At 38.4% G+C, this 24,262-nt stretch overlaps 1 protein-coding gene across 5 annotated transcripts in view; it reads right to left on the bottom strand.

Moving 5' to 3' along the window:
- The window catches only part of LOC127645109 (activated CDC42 kinase 1-like), a 121,355-nt gene that overhangs the window by 18,392 nt on the left and 78,701 nt on the right, over positions 1 to 24,262 (bottom strand). For 4 of the 5 annotated variants that reach the window (XM_052128638.1, XM_052128639.1, XM_052128637.1 and 1 more), the window contains exons 2-9: positions 16,303 to 16,480; positions 13,905 to 13,975; positions 4,704 to 4,916; positions 2,903 to 3,055; positions 2,310 to 2,587; positions 1,934 to 2,060; positions 1,488 to 1,729; positions 1,038 to 1,232 (exon numbers count right to left, since the gene is read on the bottom strand). In XM_052128638.1, coding sequence (XP_051984598.1) covers positions 1,038 to 1,232; positions 1,488 to 1,729; positions 1,934 to 2,060; positions 2,310 to 2,587; positions 2,903 to 3,055; positions 4,704 to 4,916; positions 13,905 to 13,975; positions 16,303 to 16,465 — 1,442 coding nt within the window. In that variant the 5' untranslated portion in view covers positions 16,466 to 16,480. Of the gene's footprint in view, positions 1 to 1,037; positions 1,233 to 1,487; positions 1,730 to 1,933; positions 2,061 to 2,309; positions 2,588 to 2,902; positions 3,056 to 4,155; positions 4,289 to 4,703; positions 4,917 to 13,904; positions 13,976 to 16,302; positions 16,481 to 24,262 lie in introns of those variants that run through there. The other variant, XM_052128640.1, reaches the window with a different exon arrangement.

The raw sequence follows: 24,262 nt of genomic DNA, 5'->3' as shown, positions 1-24,262 counted from the left end.
AATATTATTTTACCAAAACTTTAGAAAATATTTTGTAAAATACATTTTTACTTAAATTAAACAATTTTTCTTACATTGTATTTGCTATCATTAAATTTAATCATGCATTAAAGTTAAACAAAAGCGACTACTACTGTGCATAATCTGGGAAAAGGAGCTATCTGTAGATCAAATTGACTGGGAGACAGTATGGAGTCATATTTTCTGTGCATCAAAAAATCCGAACCACCAATAAAATCATTTTAAATATTGCCACAGGTTACACTGGACACCAAAGAAAGATTTGTGTGGGAATGTAAAAAGGTTTATGAGTTCTGGGAGTAGATTTCATCTACATTGTCTGATATGATAGGTGAAAAAATCCCAACACAACCAGCTGCTCTACTTATTAATGATGATTCAAATTTAGATTTAACAGAGAGACAAAGGAAGATTTGGCATGCAGGTCTAGCATCTGCCTGAAAGATAATTGCGCAAAGATGGCTTAATCCTCATATTCTATCTGTGCGATACTGGTTACTTCAGTTTCGTGACATACTGGAACTTTCAACAGCCAGAATATATAAGGCCACAGCTTCAACTCTTGAGGCATGGGGTTCTGTTTTTACAATTAATCTCTATGGCATACTTTCATGTAACCATCCCAGCTTCTTATTTTATTCATTTATGTAGGTATTTAATTTTCTTTCAAAGATTTACCTGAAGTGAAAAAATAAGTAATTTGTTTTGATTGTAATTTATGTAAGGAACAGTGGCTTGGACTAGGGGGACCAATGGGGGGTGGTGGGAAATAGAGGGTCAGTTTTTTGTTGTGTTTCATGTGAAGAATCTGGGCAATCTGTAATTGACCTTCTTATATGAAACCAATAAAAAAAACAGTTGATCACAAATGTATTTATTTTTGTTACGCATCGGCCACTCAGTTGTCTAGATATCATTGTCAGCCATTGCAAAAACCATGTTGGTAAACTACTACAGAAAAGCTTGCATGGAGCAGTAGAGAGAAGATACAGAGAGAGCCAGTATGAGGAACTCACTTATCAATCCTGTCAGGAAAGCCCCAGCAGCAGTGAGGATTACTGTCTCCATGGCCCGTGTGGATGAAACTGTTCTTCAGTGGACGGCTTATGTCATGGGCAGAGAGGCCCGCTACTGATGTGACTGTGTTCCTGGGAAACTGACCAACTTTCAACGTACGCTTGTTCTGACCTCTCCACCAGTAGTTCTCAGCCCTGCAGAAAAAATGGAGAATGTTCTAGAGAGAAGAACTGGAATAGCTCTCCATGTTTGGATGCTTCATTATAGGAGTCTCTCATCTTGAATTGCTCACATCAATGTGCCATATGGATATTGAATCATTTCATATTTTTGTTTTGTTATTCCTGAAGTAAAAAGAAATTTGACAGCTCTAATAATTACCTGACAATCACACACAGTGAACATTAAGCTGAGAAGGACAGCAGCAAGGAACTAATGTTAGGGCTCACCTGCCCTCTATTATGGTAATGACATCGTTCATTTGGATCTGAAGCTTGTCGGGCTCATTAAAGTCTTGCAGGGCCCTCATTTCCGTAGGCATGGTCTCCACCAAAAACTCCCTTAGAGCCACAAAGGTAGGCCTGTCATCTGTTTTCTGAGCCCAACATTGCATCATAACATTATAGATGTCCTGAGAACAGTCCTCTGGTTTAGGCAGTCTTTCACCCTCCTTATCGATTTTGTGAAGAATCTGTCACAAACACAGAGATGTTTAATTATTTTGTGGCTGTCTTACTCAGTAAATTAATGTTACTAAGACATGATAAAATAAATAGAAGCAAATGTCATATAAGGTTATAAATGTCTGATTTTTTTGTCTTTGAATTACAACATGTAAGTTGTTTTAGGTCAGTGTTTATGAGTGATTGGATGTGAGTGAAAGAGGAGGAGGTACCTGACTACCATTGAGGCCCAGCCAAGGCTCTTGGCCATAGGTAAACATCTCCCACAGTGTCACAGCAAACATCCATGTGTCTGTGGCATGAGAAAACGTGCGTGTCTTCAGGCTCTCTGGAGCACACCTAGGTAAACCCCATGCAAGCAAAAACAAAAAACACACACCATGTAGAAATTAGGTCAGCAGAACAATATGGCCGTAAATGAATTACCTAATAGATGAACAACTGAGGGCAAAAATCATATTTATTCAAAACAGGGGCCACCAACAATGACCTCATACAAATGAAAGCTAAATCCTGAGCTCTGTCTTGCCAGAAATCAACAAAGTCATTTAAAGCACTCCAGCCCTTGCTCTCAACCCATCATCTCACCAGGCAAAAGGGACTTTGCGATGCTCTTGCATGACGTAATGGTCATCATTCTTGGGCAGTGCCCTCATCAGTCCGAAGTCTCCAATTTTGACCAGCTCACCAGAGGCCAGCAAGATGTTTCTGGCGGCCAGGTCTCGGTGGATGAAGCGTTTGGACTCTAGGTAAGCCATGCCATTGGAAATCTGGATGGAGTACTGACACAAGGTGGAAATGAGGAAATGGCCCAAGCTCTTTCGTAAATGATCCAGCATAGAGCCCAGAGGTGCGAGCTCAGTCACCTTAGAGAGAAAAAGAAAGCAGGAACATGGAGGGCAGAGAAGCAAGGGGGAAAAGATGAGAGAATATAAAATTACACTTCGTAATGACTGTAAAAAGTAACCAGACCATAAGCATCTTACCACGGGAGACAATGAACATAGCCTATATGAATAATTCCAGAAGCGAGCATCAGCAAATAATGAGTCTGGGAGAGCATGCAAATGTTAGGCCTTATTTTAGCCCACCCCCTCCCTTCTCAAGACCTTGATACTTTAGCACCCTGTCTTTGCCAATTTGATTTAGATGGGAGTGTGCACACACACATACACACTCACCATCTTCATGGGGTGTGTGAGGACGACTCCATAGAGACGGATGAGGTTCTGGTGGTCAAGAGAATGCATGGCATTGACTTCCCGGATGAAGTCGTCCAGAGCATCTGGCTGGTTGAGCATGTCTGTCTTCAGACACTTCACTGCCACATTAAGCTGAGGAGGACATGTTGAGAGAATAACTTAGACTGAAATGACCACTAATTTTTCATTCCGTTCTGAGAAGAAAAAAAAACTGGATCGGTCCAAGGGCCAAGACATCTGTCTTTGCTGGGAAGAAATTCAGCAGCTGAACTGAACCATACACATCACAATCCCACACACACATGCTAATGACCCCCTCTGAGGGCTGCATTTACACTGTTTCTGGTTATTACTGGAGTTCAGAGCACAATCACAGAACAAAATGATTCCCTGTGAGATGGCCTGGACACCAGTTGAAGTTCTCACATTTTTAAGAAATTATGCAGCATCTGTATTTGCCAATATTCTAGCTAATTTATGAAACTGACCTATCTGCATAACATCTTGCATTCATTTTAAACTTAATCATTTTATTTTCTGAAGAAAATGTAGAGTTGTGCTTAGACCATGCAAACACTGCCACCATGATGCTAGGGCTTTGTAGGTAGTTGCTATGCATTTGCTATAGCCAAGTGCACACAACACGACCTGTGTGTCACCTGTATCCCTGCATGTTGATCTCAGGAATACTGCAGACGTTTAGTGAAGTTCTTGTGCACGTATATGTATTCATTTTTAAATGGAGGGCTATTTCCTTTCAAATCCATATGTAACTGGCAAAGTTTAAACTCTTGTTTTAGTGCATTGTTTGACTGACAGGTGAGTAGGCTGTGCTTTGCTGTTGTGTGTCACTTCAAGTGAAATGTTGTCATTTGCATTTTTGACCATCTCTGAATGTGGCTGAAGTGGACAAATCTCAAAATGTTTTGGAATGCTCGTAACGTCAGCGCACACACCTGACGACTTGTCGGCCAGATTTCAAGCATGTTTTAAATCGTAGCATCTGTTTCTAGTGGGGGCGAGTCACAGGAGTGTGCACACTACACTACCACTGGTCGTGCAATCTGTAATAGTGATCCTTGCCTTAGCTAAAACCATGAAGCTAGAACCATGGGCTGTTGGATGAGAGTGACAGAATGTCACATGTATTAAAACAGCAGGTAGTTTACTTGTACTACATTATGCATTTTACATATATGGAAATAAAGCAATATTTGATCAGCTCAGATTACCAAAAGAAAAGAGGTTGGTTCCCACTCGAGTCCCACGTGCAAAAAACCCTTTGATGAGCAACACACACTATCACTACAGCCTCCGGCTCTGTTCACACAGCATCTGACCCCTCATCAGGTCATTAGAGGCCCCATCTCTCCCATCAGCCTTCTCTGGAGAACACAGCTGCTACAATGACACATAAAGATCAGATCTGAAACAGGATGTTCACATGGAGCCCTGGAACACTTAAAGGGAAAGGTGGGACCGCAGTTACAAAGTGTCTGAAAGCTAATCTTGTGCTGATCTAGGTTTCTGAGTGCAACAAACAATATTACTGCCAAAAATATGTTTCAGTCATTAATGTATGTGTGTGTGATAGTGTATCACATATTTTAAAGAAATAAACATATCCCTCAAGCATCATTAGCACAACCTGAATCCTCATCCTAAGTCTGTCACAGTACATGACTGAGGAGGTGCCTGAATTTCGCATCTGCAAAGCTGGTGTTTTTAACAAAGCCCTCTGTTTTTCCAAACAATTCAGTGATTTCTATCCACCACTCACCACTTTCCCGTTTGGCGTGAACCATTCTCCACGCTTGACAACACCAAAGGAGCCGTCACCCAGTTTCTCAAAGAGGGCCAGGTCCTTCTCACTGATCAGGCAGGTGAGAGCCTGTTGCTGGCCATCCACTGGAGGCGGCGTGGGGGAAAGTTTCCGGAATGTACTGGCTGGCTGAGGATTAAACTCTCCTTCTGGTCTCTTAGCACTGAACACCTGATGGAGAAAAAACAACAAAGTCAAGATGTAGGGATGTCAAAATAATATCACAAAACTGCTGTCCTAATTATTAGGATAGATTTCTAAATTTATAATTGCGTGAAGCCGTAACTAAATGTAATTTGTTTGAGAAATTTGAGCACACTCTGGCTAATCTCTTTTCCATTGCAGTAATGAAATCCACCAATTGTAGAGAGAACCAAAGTAGAGAGAAAGGCGAGGGAAAGCAATTACAGATTACGGCGCTGCTCTTTTTAACTCCTTATCAGCTCTTGAAACACTTTGTATGAGGAGCCTGTAGGTCCACCGAGGAGAGCGGAGTTATCAAGAGCCAGGGTGTGGGCTGAGGAGAGCCAGAGGCTGCAAACACAAGGGACTAGGAAGGCAGGGGAAGGAAGCTAGCAGAGTGACAGGGTTTTTAATGCACTGAAAATCTTTTGGCGGACGGCCAAGCAAACTTTAGAGGCAAATTCAATGATTTTCGTGTTGTGTTATGCACTTTATAAATGCTAAATATGATTCTTTTCTGATACATGCATCTGCGAGGCAGTATTGAAGCCTGGTTTCATTTGAGTATCAAGCAAGAAGAGACAGAATGGCACAGAGAGTTTGTGGGCAGTGGTTGAATATGCTTTTCATTCAAAATCATTTGTGGTGAATTGCTCCTCTCTTGCAAGCCACTCTAAGAGCTCAAAATAGTGGCACGTCATCAGCCCGTATGTGCTATCTTTGTGTAAGCGTGACACGACAGAGCACCACTCATTTACTGAAGCACACTGGGCATGCTGACTATAAAGTATATTTATTTATTAAACTTAGCCTTTTGAGATTCACAACGCTATGGTATGTCTTCAAGAGTATTTAAATAAAATGCAGTCTTACTTTAATGGTGCTTTTATGGTTCTTTTATGCCATTTTTGGAGCTTGACGGTCATGACAACAACTTGCATACAGTATCGGATTTGGATCAAGCTTGTCAAACCGATACCCAATCCAGTTAAACACGGCAGTATCAAAGCCAATACCAATCCAGGTATCAGATTGGTGCATCCCTAATTTGAATTCTACTGATGAGATATTTACTTTAAAGCAGTATGGAGGAGCAACAGACTGCATATGTTCTTTAATCTGTCCACAACGCCTCACAAATAAACCTTTGGACTATGAATAATAATTACAATATTGCTTACAGCAGGCAATTTAAAGTCTGACAATGACTCAAATTAAAATGCTGAATGCGGTGAATTTGTACACAAGCAGTGCTTTAAATCATGAAGATAATTTAAGATGCAGCTTCTCGAAGTTTACCACATATTGGGATGTGATTTTCCAAGTTTCCACTACTTTTAACTTGACAAAGCATCCTAAAAATGTGGTGTTTATGATGCTGAATACCATTGAGACACTCCAAACATGTCTGTCTGAAGCATGCACATGTACATAGAATGACAATTAAAAATATTGCTGATGGAACGCATGAACGCATACTGTGAAAACTGGACACATTGACAAACTCAATGCAAAACAGATTGCTGTAACTGTAGGCTTGTTCAATGATATGACAATAATACAAACAATATAATGAGTTCTTAAGCCACTTTTTTAATAGTCAGCTTAATGCTTTATTCATCTTTTTATGTGTAAACTCAATTAATGCCAATACTAGCACTGATAGTAAATTCACTTAAATGCACTATGCAGTCTGGAGGCTTAAACATTACAAAAGGAAGAGTTTATGTGTAGCCCATTACGTGCAGACTCCATCTACAACCATAGCAACGGCTCCACTACCCACCTTTTCACTACTCATATATATATATTAGTATTGTAGTTTTTAAAATAGTATTTTCACTGATTAAATGTTGTGCCGGTTGGGGCGTGGTTGAGCGTTGTCCGGAGAGAGAGAAAGCAGTAAGTGTGCACACAACTGAGCGCTATAATGTCTAACACCTGTTCTGATTGCAATAAGCACTGTGGAGAGTGATAAAAAGGGACCACGCCAGAGATGAGGGAGAGAGAGCTACACATCTGAAAAAGACTAGTTTGAGTTGAGCTAAAGAGTGTACTTCTGAAAAGCCCTTTGAGTTGTTTATTAAAATGTATACCTTTGCGTTGAAGCCCAAGTTTCCTGTGTCCTCCTTTCCCTCCCTTCCTTGAAGGTTACACATGTTTCTAAACTATTCTTCAAAAGAAGTGTATACTTATCCAGTAAAATAATGTTTGCCATAGTATAAATTTACTAGTGAAATCAGACATTATATTTGGCATTATCAGGAGAACTTTCAAATATCAGGACCCTCAGCATTATTATGCATTATATTTAGCATTATATACAGTTTAATATAGTGCAATCATCTCTAAACCCTGTGCAAATTCACTGTCATGCTGAAAAGACTCAGCACGGTGCTTACATGAGCAGGAGAAAACAATTTACAGCACACCTTGACTTTTGAGACTTCGTTCTGATATCCTTGAAAGTAGCACAATTTATTACACTGAATCTGAAATTGTGATATGATGTTGGACAGTTTAATGAAAATGATTACGCTCCCTTTCTCCATTGCGATCGGTTTGATTGACATGGATGTGCACGCTCGCTTGCTCATTAAAGTTTAGTGGAGACTTGCTTGGGGTAAGAACAAAAAGTTTTGCAAAATACGTGGCTGACTTTGAATTCATAACATGTTTACATTATAAAACATAGAAAAAAGCAGTAAAATGTAAGTTATGCGCTGGTGAAAAACAACTTTTGCGCATCAAAACGCACAAACACTCAGTCAATGCACCTGACACAGCAACCGTTCCACATTAAACTGTTCACTTATTATGATCTTCTTTAAAGTGTTTATAAAGTGTCCTCGTCATCACAAGTGACATCACTGTCGGGGCTTCTCTGTGCTTACTGAAAATATGCAACTAATCGATAATGAAATTCATTGTCAATGATTTCCATTATCGATAATTATAGATTTTTTCGATTAGTTGTGGCAGCTCTGGTGATTTTATACCGGTGATAGAAGTAATAATTTAGGCCTATACTGTACAGTATGGTTAGAGAGAGAGCGAGCGAGAGAGAGAGAGAGAGAGAGAGAGAGAGAGAGAGAGAGCGTGAGTAAGAGGGTGTGTGTGTGTTTCAGTTTACATGAACATGCAGTTTCTGGTGCTAAGGGTCAAGATGTTCTCTCATCCCACAGAGAGAGGAATGTGCTCTGCACACTGATGGTTTAGATAAGAGCAATCATTACATCCCACACCCTGTGTGTATATCACTCCTACATACACTTCACCTTAAACACACTGTAAATCAACACACACATAAACAGTCCATCATCCATAAATATATGTTGGAATAGGAGATTGATGATGTGGAATGTCAAAATGAGCAGGAAAGGGACTGACTCATTCTGTGGTGTCTCTAATTCTAGCTTTGGCCCTATGTGTACGCAATGTAATAAATGAGCAACCAGTCAAACAGAACACACAAATCCATACACACATAATGTATACTATACATTCTAGCAGACAAACAAAGACATAAACACTTTAGGTGTTTTAAAAGATTAAAAGTGAAGAAGGGCAGACCAATATAAATAAATAAACGAATAAATGTCATAATTACAAACGCAGTAACTGCTGTTGCTGTTTACACAGGTTAAAACTGACTCTGGCTCCAAAGAGGTCTTTGGTTAGTACCAACCAGAAATCCAGCCCTATGAAAACAATTCTCAAACCAAGGCCACACTATAACCAGCCACACAGAAACAGCTCAGAGGAAAGTATTCAGCTGAAGTCAGAAGTTTACATACACCTTAGCCAAACTCAGTTTTTCACAATCCGTGACATTTAATCACAGTTAATCACACTACTTTATTTTAAGAATGTGAAATGTCAGAATAATAGTAGAGAAAATTATTTATTTATGCTTTTATTTCTTTCATCACATTCCCAGTGGGTCAGAAGTTTACATACACTTTGTTAGTAGTTTGCAGCATTGCATTTAAATTGTTTAACTTGGATCAAACTTTTTGGGTAGCCTTCCACAAGCTTCTCACAATAAGTTGCCCATTCCTCCAGACAGACCTGGTGTAACTGAGTCAGGTTTGTAAGCCTCCTTGCTCGAACATGCTTTTCGGTTCTGCCCACACTGTAAAACAACCAACTTGCAAAGTCAAGTGGACAATTTTTTTAGCAACATGTTGAGTTTACATATAATAACAAGTTAGCTGAATGTTTACTACTATTTCGTTGAATGAATATAAACAAGTAAGTTGAGAAAACTTAATATGTCGATTGCTTCATTCTAGAGATTAATTTCACGGCATTGCGCATGCGCAATATGCAGTCGCCGTAATATGCACGGGGTCTACCGCTTCAACCACATTGTCAAAGGGAGTGGATGTCGCCTTGTCAAGGTAAGTGTACTTTTCTAACTAGCATTAATATAGAAGATAAGCCATATAAATTACACAGTTTAAAATACAATTTTATGTTACTAAAAGAAACATGCATACTAAACCACTATTTCAGTCAACCAGCTATAATTTGAAAGGTATATAAAAATGTATGGTTAGATATACGGTTAAAATGTCTATGTTGGTTAAACGAGTATACAATTAACAGTATTTAACAGTATTCAGTATTTATTATAGTTTTTAATTTTGCGTGTTTTTTTGTTTTTCAAATACCGTCATAAATATCTATTCAATGGCCAACAAAGTTTGTGATGACATTGTTTGCCACGAAGAAATACGCTTTAATGAGAAAATAAAGTGCAGAGCGTGCTTTATGTTAAAAAGTGTTACTAAGCAAAATAATCAGCGAAAAATAACTGTCTGAAATGAGAGAAAACAGTTGGGAGAAATTCAAATGCGTATTAGGATATTGGATCTGTGCATTATTAAAGTGACAGGAGCCTCAAACCTGCTGATGTCTAATGTATGCCATTTATTTTACAAAATGCAAAGAGAACACACACTGTTCTTGACTGAATAACTTTAGTAGCTTTGATAAGAATCAATTTATTTCATATAGTGAAGATCAGGCTGTATTTTATTTTAACATGATATCATTTCTGTTTTATTTCTTCAATGCTACTGTTAAATAGAGCTACTGTATCAGAAAAACTTAGTACTGTTTATTTGTATATTTCTTATATTGTGTTTGTCCTATAATTTGTTATTTGCATTTTCTTATTTTTAATAGTGGAGTTAAAATAAAATAACAATGACAAAAAAATTATCATTGGTGTGACATATCAGTTGATTTTTAGTTTGTGTACTTTTATTTTGAAATTTCCTGTTAAGTTCCTGTTTCCTAGTCTTGTCATTTCCTGTTTTCCCTTCTTGTTCATGTGTCCGGTTTTCATTGGTTCTTTGTTTGATTACTTTGTTTCAGTTCTAGTTTGTTATTGGTCTTAGTTAATTGTCTTGTTATCTTGTTTTAAAGTTCTGTCTGTTCATTGGCCCTTCTATCATCCTTGTCTTGTGTATTTAAACCCTCTTGTTTGCCTTAGTCATTTGTCAGGTATTGTTTGTGTAACCCTGTTGTTCTTCCATAGTTTAGTCTAGCCTGTGTTTGTGTAACCCTGTTGTTCTTCCATAGTTTAGTCTAGCCTGTATTTGTGTAACCTTGTTCACCCATAGTTTAGTCTCGCCTGTGTACATGTAACCTTGTTGTCTAGCCTAAGTTTAGTCCAGTCTGTATACATGTACCTTGTAGTTTTGTTCCAGTCCTGTCCAGCCTTAGCATTGGTTATTTCATGTTGTGTCTAGTTTTGTCATTATTGGTTTGGTCCTTGGTTTCTTGTTTTGTTTCCTTTCACATTTATAGTTCGGGATCCTGGTTTCACGTTCTCCGAATAAACTGCACTTTGGTTCATCTCCACTTCATCATCGTCTCTGCCTGTGTTGTGTCAACATCGTTACAACTGGTTGTAGAATTAATAGTTAGCCAGTACCTCCGGTTAATCAGTAAGAGAACTCATTTAACTTGTTGAATTGCATTTTATATATAATGTAGTGGAAATGTGGAAAAAATGTAAGTATATTAGTATTTTTACGTTTCAAACATTTCAAGACAATATTTAGTAGAAATCTAACATTGCTAATTTTTTAAACAAATTTTTCATTTTTAGATTTGGAATGCATTGTAAACTTTGCAAAGCCAAAAGGTCCTCCTGAAACACTACAGATTACATCACTATCAAGGGCAATCCTGGCAGCTGCCTTGTTTGTACACTGACTTCATCTGCACTTTTTGTTATGTTGTGTGATTTTTAAAGATTTTTTTTGTCAGCCATCCCAGTTTTAAAACCATATCAGAAATCATGTAAAGAGACAACGCTGTAAAATGCCCTCGAAGTGGAGCATTTAGAGATGACATGAAGACCCTCCTATAACAACTTGATAATCAAGTAATTATTTTGCTTGTGGTCATAAATCTCTGGTTAAAGGGAGAATAGTGCCATCTCTACTTTTCTGTATGTCCCATGCTTCTGGTTGGATTTAACTTGCATAACTTGGTCCATATTTGTTTTGTGTCTTTCAGACCGCCGATGTGCTTGCACATAGAAAGGCTACAGCTTTCAGATGTTTACCTTTTTATATGAGGGAAAAGTCTGGAAACTTCCTAAAGACGTGATCGGTAAGAATGTGTATTATCTGTATGTACACTCATACCAGATATTAAATAATTTCCATTGAACAGTCTACTGATTACTGTTTGGTCTTATCCAAAACTAGTGTGGATTTAATTTCAAGCCTCCTCCTTTAAACAATGCAAGTGAATGTACTCCATTTTCTGATGGTCCAAAATGCATATTTAGGGTGCATCAATATAATCCACACGACTCCAGTCAACAAATAAAGTTCTTCTGAACACAAATGATTGATAATTTTTAGAAACAAAACAATACTTTTTAACTACAAATGTTCACTTCCATACATGTTTGTGACACACTCATGAGAGGGATGACGCAAGCTCGTTGGTAAGGTCATGTGTCACGTGGAGGAGTTAGGAACCATGTCATGGTTTAAATGTTTTTCTTTTATTATTATTTGGAAATAATAATTATAATTTTTTTTGTTTTGGACTTTTGTTTTGTGAACGGCACTTGGTCTGTGGTCCGTGCAATTTCTCTAAACAATGACACGGTTCCTAACTCCTCCTCCACGTGACGCGTGACCTTCCCATTATTAGAGTAAAATCGTTGTCCCCATCTGCACCTGCAATCTGTAGTCTGGCTTTTTTTTATGCCGGTTTTGGAGCAGTGGCTTCTTCCTTGCTGAGCAGCCTTTCAGGTTATGTCGATATAGGACTTGTTTTACTGTGGATATAGATACTTGTCTACCTGTTTCCTCCAGCATCTTCACAAGGTCCTTTGCGGTTGTTCTGGGATTGATTTGGGATTTATATTTTCTGGCTTTTGACAGTATTCAATATATATCTCAATATTTGTATATTTGCCCTGATTTATTATTAATCAATAATTTCGACCGAACAGCCATTGCTGCCAGACTGACTGAAAATGTTTAAAGCGAGAAGTAAAATATTGTACATCTAGTTAAATATAATTAAGGCATGTTTTCCACACTATGATTTGCTAAATTACCACTGAATAACTAAACAATAAGAAGGGCTTTGAATAATTATGTATTTTTATGTAAGATAAACAGCAATTTTACCAACATTTTTACATTTTAAAACAAAATGCTACACAGTCACAGCAGACACTGTGAATGCCTATGATTTATGAATCTAACTAGTGAATCAGGTTTGAACTGGATCTGAAAACCTTGAATCAGGTTGTGTTCACAGAAATTAGTCAAACTTCCCAACTCTATCACCATGTTTGCAGAGATTTAAAAAGGGACACTGGTAAAGCATCTGTCATCTCAAAAGGTGTGAAACTTGTCTACTATAGCACTCTCCAGGAAACTTGAAAGCATGTTAAAATGATTACAATCTTTACAAAATATTGATTCCCTCAATATTGTCAAACAAAATAATATTGAATGTTTCATAAATATTCAATGTATTGCCCAGCCCTAACATGTACCATATTTTATTTGGGCAGAATGATGCAGCTACATCAAGGACGAGCTCGCTCACCAAACCAAACACTTAAATTCCTCTGCATTACGAATCTATCCGCAAACATGCCAAAACCCCAGAGAACGGCCCACATTGTGCCGATTTATTGCTTGTAACTGAGACCAATTTGAGACTCTTCCTGCAACATTTGATGGAGCATTAATCTGGTTAGTGCTAGAGAGGTATAAGTGGCAGGCCTGAGTGGACATTTCCTGCCTTAATATCTAGTGACCAACAACATCAGACAAAAATCCACACAGAAACTACCAACAGGGCATGCACAGGACAAATAGCATATTTCAGCTCCTCTGTGTGTAAAGTTGAGGTAAAATAAGACAAATAAAAGGGGAACGAGGCAACATATTAAAAGTGGAAATTAAACACAGACAACTTTCAAGTGGATGGTAAGCTGAACTTTGACCTAATTCAAATGTAGTGTAGAACAAAAATAATGTTTTCAACTGCCTGGTCACTATTATAAAGAACTTTCAAGTGGATGGTAAGCTGAACTTTGACCTAATTCAAATGTAGTGTAGAACAAAAATAATGTTTTCAACTGCCTGGTCACTATTATAAAGATGTTTGCAAAGAAATATAAAGTCCAGAACCGTGATATATCTTCTAAAAAGTATCATGACACTGACCTGTCTAGGTGAAAGACAGCTGAGGTTTCACCAAAAGATGAAAGGCTGCTGAAATTGTCTAGGTCAAGTGCTTTAAATGTTGGTTCTTGATTTATTCCTTTTTGGTTCAATAAGAGACTGTGCAATAGCTGAGCTGAATCTCCTGTGAATGAAGCAAGTCCTTGTTTGGCTGAACCAAACTGTGAGGCGTGACCCTGAACAGGAAGCCTCATTTATCTGTCAGTGTGTGGAAGGAAGGTTGTTGGCGTACCTTGCTCATCCAAGACTTGCGCTTGCACATGGTTTTTCTCCTCTTCACTGCCTCCCACAATCGTCGTTGACCTGTCAGTGAAACAAATGATATGTTATTGTTAAAGGAATTTTGCGAGTTCAGAACAAGTTATGCTTTTATTCTCCAACTGTGACATGCAGTCGATAAAACAGAAAATAATTGGCATCACACTTTTTGCAAAAAAGTTGTTTACATGAATGCATTTACAAGTCTATGGGGCAAGACACTACAGCGGAAAAAAATGCAAAAATACAAAAAAGTATAGCCACAAGACTAGTGTCATAAAATAGCTTACTTACCTCCTGTCGTGACCATGTAAAGTAGTTAAAACGTCATGTTTGCATGATACACACAAGGATACCAGAAAGGGTGGTGACGCAACTATCTGCCAAGTACTGTTGACATCAAGCACTTCACCTATGTTGGTAATGGATAACCAGAAAATCTTCCTAGAACACTAATACCACTGCTAAAAAGACTATTTGGACAACTTTACAGCTATAATAATACCTTTTTTGTACAGAAGATTGCCTTGCCACATAGACTTCCATTGTAAACATGTTGCTGTAAACACGATTTTTGCTTAATTTGATTCATCCCTCAGTTTTCTGTGGTAATCATCAGCATGCCAAAGATGCTGAAAAAGATGATATAAAGAAGTGTCACTATCAAGAAAAGACAAACTGAGAGAAACTAAAAGAAAGACAAGAGGATGAAGGGAGGGACCAATAAGAGATGTGATGTAAATGGAGTGTGACCAAAAAAGAGAGAAAAGAAGAGTGCTAGGAGAGGCGTATTATAAGCTTAAGAAGTGCAGTGATCAGGCTGGCTGGGAAATTACATTAGTAACACAAAGGCTGAGTAGTGAGTGTGGACTGACACAAAAGTCCTGTGTGTTGCGAGGTGGAGCCTACATGGATTGGACTTGTTGATCCAGCACATCCCATAGATGCTCAATCGGACTGAGATCTGGGGAATTTGGAAAAAACTTTGAACTCTTTCATGTTTCTCAAACCATTCCTGAACAATTTTTGCAGTGTGGCAGGGCACGTTATCCTGCTGAAAGAGGCCACTGCCATCAGGGAATATCGTTGCCATGAAGGGGTGTACGTGGTGTGCAATAATCTTTAGGTTGTTGGTACGTGTCAAATTAACATCCACATGAATGCCAGGACTTAAGGTTTCCCCGCAGAATATTGCACACTGCCTCCGCCAGCCTGCCTTCTTCCCATAATGCATCCTGCTGCGAACTCTTCCCCAGGTAACGCACATGCACCCGGCCGTCCATATGATCTAAAAGAAAATGTGATTCATCAGACCAGGCCACCTTCTTTCATTGCTCCATTGTCCAGTTCTGACGCCCACGTGCCCATTGTAGGCACTTTCGGCGGTGGACAGGGGTCAGCATGGGCTACATACGCAGCAAGCTGAGATGCACAATGTGCTCTGACACCTTTCTATCATGGCCAGCATTACGTTTTTCAGCAATTTTTGCTACATTAGCTCTCCTGTTGGATCGGACAAACAGCCTTTACCCCGAACGTGCATCAATGAGCCTTGGGTGCCCATGACCTATCACCAGTTGTCTTTCCTTGGACCACTTTTGGTACATACTTTTTACTGGGAACACCCCACAAGACCTGCCGATTTGGAGATGACCCAGTCGTCTAGCCATAATTTGGCCCTTGTCAAAGTCACTCAGATCCTTACATTTGCCCATTTTTCCTGCTTCCAACACATGAAATTCAAGAACTGACTGTTCACTTGCTGCCTAATATATCTCACCCTATATATCTCAATGACAAATGCCATTGCAACGAGATAATAAACGTTATTCACTTCACCATCAGTGGTTTTAATGATGTGGCTGACCAGTGTATACTGTATATCTACACATTTCTCATTTCCTTACTATTCTGGAAAAATATAATTCCATGACAAGGTTGAGATTTCTGTGAAAGTGCCCAAATGCATGTAATTTCTTGTTCAAGCTTCACACAGCATTGTGTTCTGAGAACAACTCCCGGACATTGAAGTAGAGTGCATCTGATTTGGTACCGAGAGCTGGGACAAAAATAGTAAAAGCTTTGAATGGAGTGGGATGCAGAGTAGGGAAAAGAAAGAGACAAGTAAGGCAGAGAAAGAAAGAAATGAAGGAAGCAGGTGTGTCTCTGGTTTGGTGAATGGCAGGCAGAGGCTTTCGCTCAATAATTACAAAATAGCACAAATCAATATAGTACACTTGTACACTAATGTGAACACTCCAAACAATATTTCAACTGAAGAGTTTGAATTTTGAATTTGAATATGTGTAGACCGTGTAAAGAACAGCTATATTTGTTATACACCTACAAGTGAAACCCTGGGTTGGACTCACCAGGTCGCCCCATACCGATCTTCTCCAGGTCCTCATTCTTCACATAGTCAAAGTGCGAGAGGCGTGTAACGTTGAGCTCATCACGGATGCGCAGGAAGTACTGCTGCAGTTGTACTTCCATCAGCAGCTCCAGCAGCCACTCAGTGCCCTCCTCACACTGCATACTGCTGCCCAGCTTCTGCAAAGATAGAAAGAGACCAATGAACTCCACTGAGCCATTCCCTGAGGGGCAATACTGATTATTTTTACACACAATGCATTACAATCCTTTTTTGAACAGTCACGAATATGCCAGAGAAATGTCTCTCCCAAAAGCCTGGAGCCAAACATAGTCATTCCCAGCAAAATAACAATCCCCAAACCATGAGCCAAAAAAAAAGTAGTGTCCACCTTGGAGAGCAACAAGTGACCAAGTCCAAAAATGCTATTGCGCATTTCACCTGCTATTAAATGTGATTTATGTCAGAGTGCGCTCCAAAAATGGCTCATAAAAACGAAGATACAGTTAGCTTTAGCTGTTGAACTGTGGCGCACATCTGGTGAGTGTACACACATACATAAATGAACAAGCAAACCTGAAGTTAATAAAACACAAATGACATTGGCCCTAGCCCAGGCCACGTGTGCTGTTTAGCTCTCTAAGCTATTTAATGCCTCCCAAAAGGAGCATATCTCACAACTCTGATTTGAACCAACTGTAAGATTATATATGCAGAAGAATTCCAGCAACATGATTTGAATCTAGGAAAAGCCCAGCCTTTCAGTTTGGAATGTTTCAACATCATAAATTACAGGCCTTCAGCAGGAACCCCCACACAGAGTTAAACCAGGCTTTTCTGTGTGAGGTTACAGGGACCATCAGATCTGCGAAACTCTAAGACATTTCATCTTAATCTGGCCTAGCTAGATAATGCTGAAAATCGCTTTGAACTGTGGCAATGTTTGTAAGTGACAGATTAATGATTATAGACTGATGGACCTCTTTAAAATGTATGTAGCGATGTGCAATCTCTAATAATTAATATATATAATCTTTAATTTTGTATGATTCATCTAATTCTACTTAAAATGGTAACTATAAGGCTTAACTTTGTACTGTTACATACACGTACAATATTTGCGAAAGAATATAATATTTGGTAAGCAAGCATTTGTTTGGATACATAGAGTAAGTTACTCTTCGCTCTTCTCTCTTCTACATGCTTCGTCTGGTCGCTCTTCTGACTGCCTGGTCCATACCATGTGAGGCCCAAGGAAGCTCGGGACTCGACATCCCGAGAAAGCTCATCACCCTTTATGGTTCACACACCCATGAGAAGGCCTCGCTTCAAAGCTAAGATCATACAGAGGTCAAAAACATTGACAGAACAAACTTTTGACCAAGCGCCAACAACCAAGCAACAAAAAGAACGCAAGGAAACACCACAAAGACACACAAGTACATCTCCAATATTGTGCTCAAAATGCTGGTGTATTAGTTAAATAATTTGGGTAATCCGATTGCATATCGATGTAGACTCAAAGAAGGATAAATGGTTCTTAGTGACTCCATAAATTTCATTTTCACTGATTTATTTCACATTCTGTCACTCTTTTCACCAACCTGTCTTATGTATATATGTGTTAGATTTGATTTATGTTTAGAGTAGTAATAAAATTTGCCTGTATTCAAAGACGACGTGACTGAGGTATATTTTCATAAATAATCTCATCCCGGTTTCTAAAAGATTTCACTTCAAAGCTGTACCTAAATACGTGTGATATTATTTTCAATAAGCCTTGAGAATAATATCAATCCAATAAGTGAATTAATCATAATTCACTTATTAAAGCTAATTCCTTAAGGTAGAAATTGTGAACTGATACAACGAAACATTGTATAACAATTTTAATGGTGGAGAATCTATTAAGACAAATAATCTAGTTTAATTTAGTTCATAGCTCACATATTTCAAGACCCTAAATTCCCTTCTAAATTTAGCATACCAAATATCCTTACAAATACTGGTGTGAGAATGAGGGCACTTTAAAATTCCCTCCTAAATGTTGCATACCAAATATCCTACACAACTCATACATGCCTTACCTCCCTATAGCATCTGCTGTGTCTCCAATTTCAGTTCTAATCCAATTGAAATCAATGTCTTTAAATCTTAATTCTTGAGAATAAAAATCATAAGCACTAAATCAAAAATTGTTTTGTAACAAGAAATGGAAAAAAATAATAATGAAGGAACAAGCGTATAAAATACCACTGGCAGTGTACTGCTCTGTTTTTTGGCTTGTTCTTTTTTTCTTTTGGAGGAGCATGCGTGACACCAGCTGCTTTCAATATCAATCTCCCCCTCTCCAGCACACTGATCTTCTTTCTCTCTGACACACTTTCCTTCTTTGGAGGCCTTGTGGTAAGTCACTTCTTAAGCCAGTGCCACACTAACAGACTTCAAACAACTTTTGGCCGCAGGTGTCACACATGAAACCTGCTTTGATAAAAGTTTGCTCTCTTCAGTCTGAGGTACGGCTGCAATTAACTATTATTTTGATCATTATTAATCATCAATTATTGATTAATTGATTAATAATTAATCTTTGATTATTTGTTCAATCAATTGATTAATCAGATAAAAAAGAAATGTTATTTCCTGTATTTTATTAAAATAAATGTTTTTTTTTTTTTTTATGGAAATGATAAAGGGTGTAAGAATTTGGTTTAATTTACATTACTGAATTCATGATTCTATACTCTCACAAAAATAGAAAAATCCTAAATGATGAAAGTTAAGTTTCAATTTATTATTATTACTTTCGGTATATATGCAAAACAGTCCCTTTCATTATTATAAAACCTTGTAGAACAAAAAGTACTGTTCATTAAAGAGTAAAATCCATAGCGCATAGAGTGGGACAAAACATCAGCCCAGCAGGGGGCAATGGTGACACCAGAATAGAAATATTAATAATTCCACCCAGCTGAAAAATACATAATTGTGTTAGATACATATGTCACTGATTACATACATTTTAAGTATTTAAAATAAATTTTGTAGGATTTAAAATAGCATTGTCTCTGATTACATTTTTCTAAGCAATTCTTTAAAAATAAATATGTGTATGTTATACCCAGGGATCAACAATAAAGACTGCCCGATGGCCCGGGACCAGTGTGAGAGAGGTTCGGGCCAGTTGCTAAAACTGTCACTAGCCTGATCAGGCCAGTGCTGAATGTATAATGTTAGCGTTAGCAGACAACGAGCGAGAGAGCCCAAAAAATACACGTGTGAACAAAGTCTTCAAACCGAGCACTCGGAGACAAGAGAGCGTGATTATAATATACTGGAAGAGGTGAGGAACAGTCTCGTGAGCACACGAGCATGCAGACACCGAGCGCGCTCTCCTAGAACCGTCCTCACTTATTTCCAAGTGTCTTAGCAGCAGCCATCGGCGTTATTAGGCCTTTTTTAGGAGGGCTACAGCCCCCCTAAAATGATGTAACTTTGCAATCAGCAAGTAACTGTTCTAAACAGCTTCAGCCGCAGCACTGCACTTGTTTGAATCGTGAGGCACTTTAGTTGCTTTTCCCACATGTAAAGACTGTCTGTAGTGTGAGCCAACAGCATTGGAGTGTGGGCTGTGATGGAGCATATCATTGGTTTGAGCCATTGAACTAATACGCCACATTTCCTCATTAAATTTATGAATGAGCAAGGATCAGCATCTTATTATAACCGATTGACAAAGGCGGCATGTCACTCGTTTAGTTCAGTAATCCCATTTAACTATGAGAGAAAGGGTTGGATTAATTAAGAGTAAAAGTGACTAATGACATTACAATTACATCAGGATATAATTAAAACCTGCAATTACTTTCAGGCTATGTTGTCTTTTTTGTATATTCCTTGATGGTCATTTGATGGCAGTTCACAAAATGATATGCTTTGTTGTCATTTGCAGGGAAAACACTTATGATATTTAAACACTGATAAAGTCTCTTGGTAGACATGTTGGTTTGAATAAAGTATAATTAGACTTGTTTCAGCCTCTGTGCTTTATCAACTGTTTAATAACTCAAAACACATGAAAGATGTTGGTTTGCTGCCACCTAAGTGTGATTTACAAAAATGATTATCTGAATGAATCGGTAAACAAATATGAACGAATCATATATATATATATATATATATATACATACACATATATTACACACACTGGGGGCCAAAGGTTTGGAATTACGTACATTGCAGTTTCAGAAGGAAATTGGTACTTCGACATTCAACTGATACCAAAGTATAGTCAGGACATTACTGATGTAAAAAAAACAGCACCATCAATATTTGAAAAAATCTAGACAGACCCCATTTCCAAAAGCCATCACTCCAAAAACTTATCCTTGAGTAATCATGATAAATTGATTATTTGATCCTAGAAAATCACTTGCCATTATATCAAACCCTGCTGAAAGCTATGGTTTGTTAAATGAAGCTTAAATACACAAGAGGATAAGTACATCAGAGTCTCTAGTTTGAGAAATAGACACCTCACATGTCCTCAGCTGACAGCTTCATTGAATTCTACCCGCTCAACACCAGTTTCATCTACAACAGTAAAGAGAAGACTCAGGGGTGCAGGCCATATGGGAAGAATTGCAAAGACACCGGCACTTTTGAAACAGAAAAACAAAAAGAAAATGTTAGAGTGGGCAAAGAAACAGATTTATTCTCGTGCTGTAACGGCTCACTGTATAACATACATGTGCTCACATGATGAGAAACGATCTAATTAAAACACTTTAAACAACACACTTTGACATCAAAGAAAGCTGCAAAATTGATCACATAATACATTTCTACATTGCAATCGGGTTGATTGACATGGATGTGCATGCTCACTCACTTAGTGAAGTTTAACAGAGACTCACATGTGGTAAAAACAAACAGTTTTGTGAAATACGCAGAAATATTTGCCTGATTTTAAATTCACAACATGTATACATTATAAACCGACAATAGGAGTAAAATGTAAGTTATGTGCTGGAAAGAAGCAACTCTTAACCGCATCAAACGGCACAATCACTATTTCAACGCACCTGATGTAGCAACCACTCCACATTAAACTGTATGCTCATTATGATCTTCTTTAAAGTGTTTATAAAGTGCTCTCATGCGCCAAACAACTTGGGTCATGTATTTCCAGCTTCAGCTTGTCTCCGTTGTTTTCAAATGAGTTTCATTATGCACCACATTTTCCACCGGGCTGTAAAGTGACATTGCTCATAGCATATATCCACCTAATCGATAATGAAATTCGTTGTCAATGATTTCCATTATGTATAATAATCGGTTTTATCGATTAATGTTGTAGCCCTAGTCGGAGGTATGACACACTAGCAAAAACAAAAATGGTGGAGTGGTAACAAACACCACCTCAACACAACTCTCTCTCTCAGATTCCCTTTTATGTGGAGCTCACCAAAATAACAACAGGAGTGCCACGTGAGCATTAACAATTGCAACAGAGTGATTTAGGGCGTATTCAGACCTGTAGGTTGTTTGATTTGTTTTGAAACTAAAAAAGTTACAATGTGGCATTTTGTTCATGGTTTGGTTCACTTTCACAAGGTTTTATTTTAAAATGGATAAAAACCATACCATTTTATCCATCATTAGCTGCTATTTCTGCATTTAAAAGTGCCTGTTCTCAGACATAGAGTTCGCTCTGTCTCCCTTTCGCACACACACACAAACACACCTTTAAATCTGTAAGAATGGTTAAGGAGGAGGCGGGAACCGACTGAACAGTCAACATAAAGGTTTAATGATATAAACTTAAAACAACATAAAACATAAATGAACACAGACACACATGCAGCGCAGCCATGTGCATCTCTCTCTCTCTTGAACTGGCACCTCAGGCTCCCCTTTATCTCGATCTCCCACTGATATGCTGCTTCAATGCCGGCCGGCTCGGCCACGCCCTCCTCCTCCTCATCACATTGCTTCCCAGCCTGATTCAGGCTGGGGCGTCACCAGACTGACTTACTCCCCCCAACGTCCGGCCGTTCCATCAGCCGATGGTCTCCTGTGAAACTGGGGGAGAGACGAGGGGAGATGTGGGGAGAGGCTAAGCCAGTCCGGTGGTTCCCCAGCCTGAATTGAGTGTTACGAGGAGGGGGGCATGGCCAGGTCATGATAGTGCACGGCTTGCGCTGAATCAGATGATCAGACGCAGGCACCAGTTTGGAGAGGAGAGAGACACACATGGCCACGTTGCATGTGTGTCTGTGTTCGTTTATGTTTTATGTTGTTTTAAGTTCATTTATACCATAAAACTTTACATTGACTGTTCAGTCGGTTCCCGCCTCCTCCTTTCCCGTCCTTTAACTGTTATAATCCCCTCCAGGCTTGCCGTAGAATACGTATGTATGCAACTTTCAAATTACGTTCAATAAAAAAGACTGATGTATATCTGCTTTCTGATGTCATTTTAGTGTAGGAAAAAAAAGGCTGAAAAAAACACTTGGTAACAGAATCACTATGATTACAATTAGTGATTGTGATATACAGCTGAGTGCAATGAAAATTTTCAGATCTGCTTGACGTCTTGTCTGTTCTTCATAAAAAGAAGTGTTTACTTGAGAAGAACACAAGACTCCATCTTTCAAGTTTTTCTAACCATTTAGATGTGCTTTAATAACATTAAAGGCCCAGGAATACTTGGTTGTTTTGAGATCCGGATCAGATCACGCCAGGCTGACCATTCTGAGCATTGCCATTCTGAGTATACTCTTCAGACCACGAGTGAATATGACCACATTCGACACATGCCCACTACAGCTGCTTTGTGATACTGTTTTAGTACAGTCAATGTAATTACTGTCACTGTAATTACTTTCAGGCTATGTTGTCTTTTTTGTATATTCCTTGATGGTCATTTGATGGCAGTTCACAAAATGATATGCTTTGTTGTCATTTGAATCATATTATTGAGGGGGGTTGTCCCTGTAATAAATGCACTGTAAGTCGCTTTGGATAAAAGCGTCTGCCAAATGCATAAATGTAAATGTAAACAGTACTTAAGACTCTGACGTTTGCTTTCCCTTCCTACTCTGCATTGACAAAAACTGCTGATCTGCACATATATAGGGTTTTCAGGTAAATGCTATCTTGATGTTTAAAACTAAGCTTAGCATTATAACCTATCACATATATGTGGTTCTTCAAACTGTAATTTACCTGTATTAAAGGTTCCTTCAATGGGGACTTTTATTTTGAAACTGGAGTCATAGTAGTATTCTGGAAGTGAGCAGTGTAGTTAGTTGAGCCGCTGCTATCTGCTGTGGCTGTATGATCTGTTCATTCCTGTTTGTACGTGGTGATTGCTGCAGATGTAACATCAAGATGTTAGTCACTGACCCCAAAGTAAGCCTATTTTATTATATTTATATTAATAGTGATCTAAACAGCATTATATGCGTGCGTCCATGTCATACGTGCATGCCTGGACATGTCCTGTAGCGATCGTACTGTGTTATTCAGATCGGTAATATTATTTAACATGTGATTATTCATTCTTTATTAAGATCAGTGTTACAGGTTATTAATGATGTCTTGATGATGCAATGTTGATCGGTTAAGCGGTTATAACAACAAACGAGTGATTAGCGTCATGTTCGTTTGAATGCTTCTCATATGAGCCACGATGCTATCCATTAGGGCTGCACGATTTGGGTACAATGCGATCATATTGCGATTATTGATGCTAATATTGCGATATGCGACTGCAATATAATAAACAAATGGTAACATGAGTCAACTTGCTTGGTTATCAAGGAAAATGCACAAATAGATTTCTGATAACGCTGGAATGTGTATTTCTCAACTCAAACATCCAAACTAGCTATAACAACAACTATAAATGCAGTGTTTTCAAATTAAAATGATATTTTTACTAAATGAAATAATAA

This window comes from Xyrauchen texanus, chromosome 6 (genome assembly GCF_025860055.1).
Source record: "Xyrauchen texanus isolate HMW12.3.18 chromosome 6, RBS_HiC_50CHRs, whole genome shotgun sequence".
NCBI classification, from domain to species: Eukaryota; Metazoa; Chordata; class Actinopteri; order Cypriniformes; family Catostomidae; genus Xyrauchen; species Xyrauchen texanus.
The sequence above is the reverse complement of the archived record's forward strand: the minus strand, read 5'-3'. Positions and strand labels throughout refer to the sequence as shown.